The 4,611-nt window shown below is 63.9% G+C and overlaps 1 protein-coding gene across 1 annotated transcript in view; it reads right to left on the reverse strand.

The window, feature by feature from the left end:
* TNFRSF4 (tumor necrosis factor receptor superfamily, member 4) overlaps positions 1–1,497 on the reverse strand; it is a 12,180-nt gene extending 10,683 nt beyond the window's left edge. The window contains exons 1-4 of the mRNA XM_012001997.1: positions 1,350–1,497; positions 1,025–1,147; positions 382–483; positions 30–96 (exon numbers count right to left, since the gene is read on the reverse strand). Coding sequence (XP_011857387.1) covers positions 30–96; positions 382–483; positions 1,025–1,147; positions 1,350–1,494 — 437 coding nt within the window. The 5' untranslated portion in view covers positions 1,495–1,497. The remainder of the gene's footprint in view (positions 1–29; positions 97–381; positions 484–1,024; positions 1,148–1,349) is intronic.
* Positions 1,498–4,611: the final 3,114 nt, after the last annotated feature.

The following is a 4,611-nucleotide window of genomic DNA, read 5'->3' on the forward strand; positions in this document are numbered from 1 at the left end:
CAGGACCCCCAGCACCCCCAGCCCCTCACTTGGTCCAGGGCTTGCAGGCCTGGTTGTCGCCTGGGGAGAAGTGCCCTGGAGGGCAGGGGGCACAGTCTGCAACAAAGACAGGGTGGTCAGGGGCTGCCCACAGGCCCTGGGTGCTGGGGACATGGGGCAGAGCCTGTGGGTTGCCACTCGCCCCCCACGGCCGGGTGGTGGGTTTGGCCTCTGGAAGCCCTCCCTGCCCACATCCCACCCGTGGGCCCTGACCTGGGAGCCCTGTCTTGAGGATGCCAGAGGAGGCACCAGTGGGGCTGGTTCCCTGCGGCCCACGGCCCATCTGCGTCACAGACAGCCGCTAGGACACCCCCAACTGCCGGCCGCAGCCACCGAGCTCACCAACTCCAGGCTTGTAGCTGTCCAGGGGCTGGGTGCCCGCCCGGCAGCGGCAGACTGTGTCCTGTGTGGCCGTGCACGGCTGTTTCCGCTCACTCCCACTTCCTGAGCAGGGGCCGGGGGGGGGTTATCAGGTGGGGGCTGTGGACAGGGTCCCCAAGAAGGACAGGTTGGCCTCCCCACCACACAGAGGGCCATGGGCGGGGGTCTGCAGCCTCCCCCAAGGTGTGGAGCCCCTGCAGCCCCCGAGGCCCTCCCTTCCTGGCCACAACCTGGGGCTGGTTCTGTGGCAGCCCCAGCCACCCTTCCCTACCCCTCCACCACCTCCAGCCGCCAGCACTGCCTGAGGCAGGGTCCCCATGGCCCAGTCCCCCAGCCTCACTGCTCGGGCCAGCAGGGCCAGGCCACATGGCCAGAGTGGTCTCCCCGACTCCACGTGGCCTGGGCCAAGTCTGGGCCCGGAAGGAGTGGGGGTGCCCCGGGAGATGCCTCAGCTCCTCAAAGGACCCTGTGGCGGAGCAGACCCCACTGTGGTTTGAGGTTCGTTTCTGTGGCTGTGGGGGCCCCGTGCTGCTGCGTGGGAATGTGGCTGCCAGGCTGCCGCCCCCTGTGCCGGGTGGGGCTGTGGGGCCAGGTGGGAGCTCACTGAGGTTGCACCATGTGCAGGCCTTGCAGGGCTTGGCGCTGACCACGTCGTTGTAGAAGCCGGGCCCGCACGGACGGCACACCGTGTTCTGGGAGCGGTTGCAGCGGCTCACCATCCCATTGCCTGCAGCAGAGGCCGGCGTCAGGCAGTGGTCAGGCCCCGGGCTTGCGCCCGTGGACTCCCCACACGGCTCCTCTGCCAGGCTTGGCGGGCCCCTTGCCTGCCCCCTCCCCAGGACCAGCCTCCTGGCTGGCCCATCCCTGCCCCAGCCCCCAGTCCCTGGAGTGCCCCGTGCGTGGCAGACCCTCCTAAAGCTGGGCCTCACCTGGCCTGCACTCCTGACAGCACCGGTCGTTGCTGGGGTAGGTGTCCCCGACACAGTGGAGCTTCGCCGTGGTGCTCAGCCCCAGGCCCAGGAGGAGCAGAGCCGCACACGGCCCCCGGCCCAGCCGCCGAGCCCCCACACACATCCTCGTCTCCGCTGTCGCCAGAGTCTGGGTTTTCCTTGCGGGGTGTGGCTATAAGGACTGTGGAGGAGGGGAGGGGAGGGGAGGGGAGAGGGGAGGAGGGCAGAGGAGGCGGGAGGAGGAAGGTGGCAGGCTGGGGACCCTGGCTGTGGGCTGGGCACAAAGGCGGGGTCTGGACACCCCCAGCATTGGCTTATTCTGCCTTCTGTCCTCTTCGGCCCAAGACCACCATGTTCAGACCCCAGGGCACAGTAGGGCCTGGCCTGCGACTCAACCCTCAGCAAAAAGGTTCATGGAGCACGTGGGTAAACTGAGGCAGCACTGAGTCAGGAGCGGCAACTGTTCAGTCTGGACCTTCGGAGCTGTGACACTGCTGGACCATGGTCCCCCTTGAGTGCCCAAGACTAGCTCTGAGCAGCAGTGACCACAGCCATGGTAAGACAGACACCCACGACCAGGCGCTGTGGCTCATGCCTGTAATCCCAGCACTTTGGGAGGCCAAGGCAGGTGGATCACCTGACGTCAGGAATTCGAGACCAGTCTGGCCAACATGGCGAAATCCTGTCTCTACTGACTACCAAAATTATTTGGGCGTGGTGGTGGGTGCTTGTAATTCCAGCTACTCGGGAGGCTGAGGCAGCAGAATCGCATGAACCTGGGAGACAGAGGTTGCAAAGCTGAGATCGTGCCACTGCACTCCAGCCTGGGTGATAGAGCGAGGCTCCGTGACCAGGGCCCACGCTCAGTGTGCCTGAGCAGGGCAGGTGTCTACGGCTGAACTGTGCCCCTTAAATTCCTGCGTGGAAGCCCTAACCCCCATGTGGCGGTGTTTGGAGACAGGCCTCCGAGGAGGTCATGAGGGTGGGTCCTGGATGACCTGGCACACGTGGACACGCAGGCAGGTTTCTCCCTCGATGCAGACAGCTCTCAGGTTCCACGGGTTGCCCAGAGAACAGGAACTGCCTGGAGAGCCAGGGAGCAGGTGCGGGGCCAGAGGCTCCCTGGGCCCCTTCTGTACCTTTCAAGTAACTGTGACCAGCCTGTGATTATCCAAAAGTTCGTTTTTAAAGTTGCCAAGTGGAGAGGGGCCTCTAGGGGAACAGAGCAGCGGGGAAGGGGCTGGAAATCCCCTCCTCCCAGAAGCACAGGAAACAGCTGCCTGCCCTCTGCCCACCCGCGGGGAAATTCCCAGCCATGGAGGCCGCTGGGCCTGGGGGGGGGAAGGAGTGGAGGGAGAGGCCACTCACCCTTGTACTGAGGGTCCCTAACTTGGTCACCCTCCCCATAACCCCACAAGTAGAGAGGATCCTGGAAGGGCTCAGAGCATCCCAGACAGTGCGTGTGCGTGCACGTGTACACCCCAACCCAGGTGGGCAGAAGAGGAAAGTTCTGGAATTTTCTGGAAGTTTCCACCCAGCGTTCACATGGGTTTCCCACCGACAGTGAGAAAAAGCTTATATTTGCAATTGGTTTCTTGGAGGTTCAGGTGAGCTGGGGGTCTTGATGGGCAACACTGCTCTCCTGGGGCCTAAGTGGCCGCATCTGCCCACAAGTGCAGTGAGTGGGGCCCATGCACCATGGAGAGGGCACCCCCAGCACGTTGCTGGCACCTGCAGTGGCCCCAGGGTAGGGCATGGCCCCTCCTGCTTGAAGCTGCCCAGGAAGCTCAGGTCTCCTTGTCCTGGGCTGAAGCTCACAGGTCCGAGAAAGCCCTGCTGTGTCCATGGAACTGGATGTGGAGTGGCCACAGGAGACTGGACACCGACCCAGAGCTGAGGACACCCGAGGTCTGCAAGGCAGCCTGCAGCTCGAACCGCATCCCCAGGGGCTGGGCTCTTCACTCTGCACAGTGGTGTCGCAGGCGGCCCAGGGCAGCCCGTGGGTGGCCACTGCTCCTCCAGTACCAGACTGGAGGTGGCCGGGGCCTCGGAAGGGTCAGGTGCCGCCACACACCCAGCTGTCCCCCCGCCCTCATGTCCAGTCCAGCATGGCCTCAGCTCACACCTCCCACTTCTGGGTGAACGGCCCTCAGTTGCTGAGGCTGTGATGGTCCCTGGCTCTGGCCTGGGGCCATGGATGGGGAAGGGCAAAGTCCAGGCCACCGAAGGTTGGCTCCAGGGAATTACAGGCCCTTCCAGCAGGGCACGGGACCTTCCTCCCAACACCTGCCCGGCCACGGCTCTGTGAATCCTGTTTGCCTGGGAACCAGCCCAGGTGCCAACCTGCCCTCTCGGCCCCGTAGGGGCCCCTGGGCAGGTGGGCTCCGGGCAGAGGCCAGTCACATGGGCACTGCAGGGCAGACTGAGGAGGGGGCACTCCTGGCTTCCTTGAGCTCCCGCCGGGAAAGCCAGGAAAGAGCCTGGGCCCCCACACGCCACAGGGTGGGACCCCCACCAGCCGTCCTCACACCCCACCCTTCTCTGCCCCTCCCGGGGCTGGGCCAGCCCCTCTGCACCCGAAGGCCTTGCCATCCTCCACCCAAAACTCCCCTAGGTGGCTCTGGCTCCTGCCTTAAATGTCCAAACCCCAAACTCAAGGAACACTTCTGCTGCCCCCAGGTCCCCTGCTCACACACACAGCGCTGCCCCTCGTCCTCCCAGAGCCCGTGCGGTCCCTGCCGGCCAGGAGAATCACCTCCGACGGGCCACGACCTCCGCCTGACCCAGCATCTGCCTCCAGCCTCCAGTGGAAACTCTGACCACAGACGTGCCACGCTGCTGTTGTGTTTTGTTTCACACCCAAAGAATGAAGCTGACCAAAAAGGCAACTATGTTTACAGTAAATTAATGTGATTCTTGTCACAACAAATATTCGCGTTTTCTCGGCGGCAGCTGTGGGACCTGGGTGGCTCCAACCTGCCAGGCCCAGGAAGGACCAGGCGCCCTCCCCTGAACTTCGTGGCTACTCATTTCCAGCGAAGTTTAATCTATTTTTAATAATCGTTCAGTTTTCAAGGAAACGGAGAAGCTGTTATTTCCCACGGAGCGGTGGCCCTGGGAGGGGCCGGGCCCAGAGGTTCCGGCCGCGATGCGGTCAGCGCCTTCGGCACAGTGACTGAAGCGAGATTTCGTTCTCAGAAGTGAGATGCAGCGATTTCGAGGGACCAGGGAGGAGGAGGCG

The sequence above is a fragment of the Mandrillus leucophaeus genome, unplaced genomic scaffold (genome assembly GCF_000951045.1).
Source record: "Mandrillus leucophaeus isolate KB7577 unplaced genomic scaffold, Mleu.le_1.0 Scaffold672, whole genome shotgun sequence".
In the NCBI taxonomy this organism is placed as follows: Eukaryota; Metazoa; Chordata; class Mammalia; order Primates; family Cercopithecidae; genus Mandrillus; species Mandrillus leucophaeus.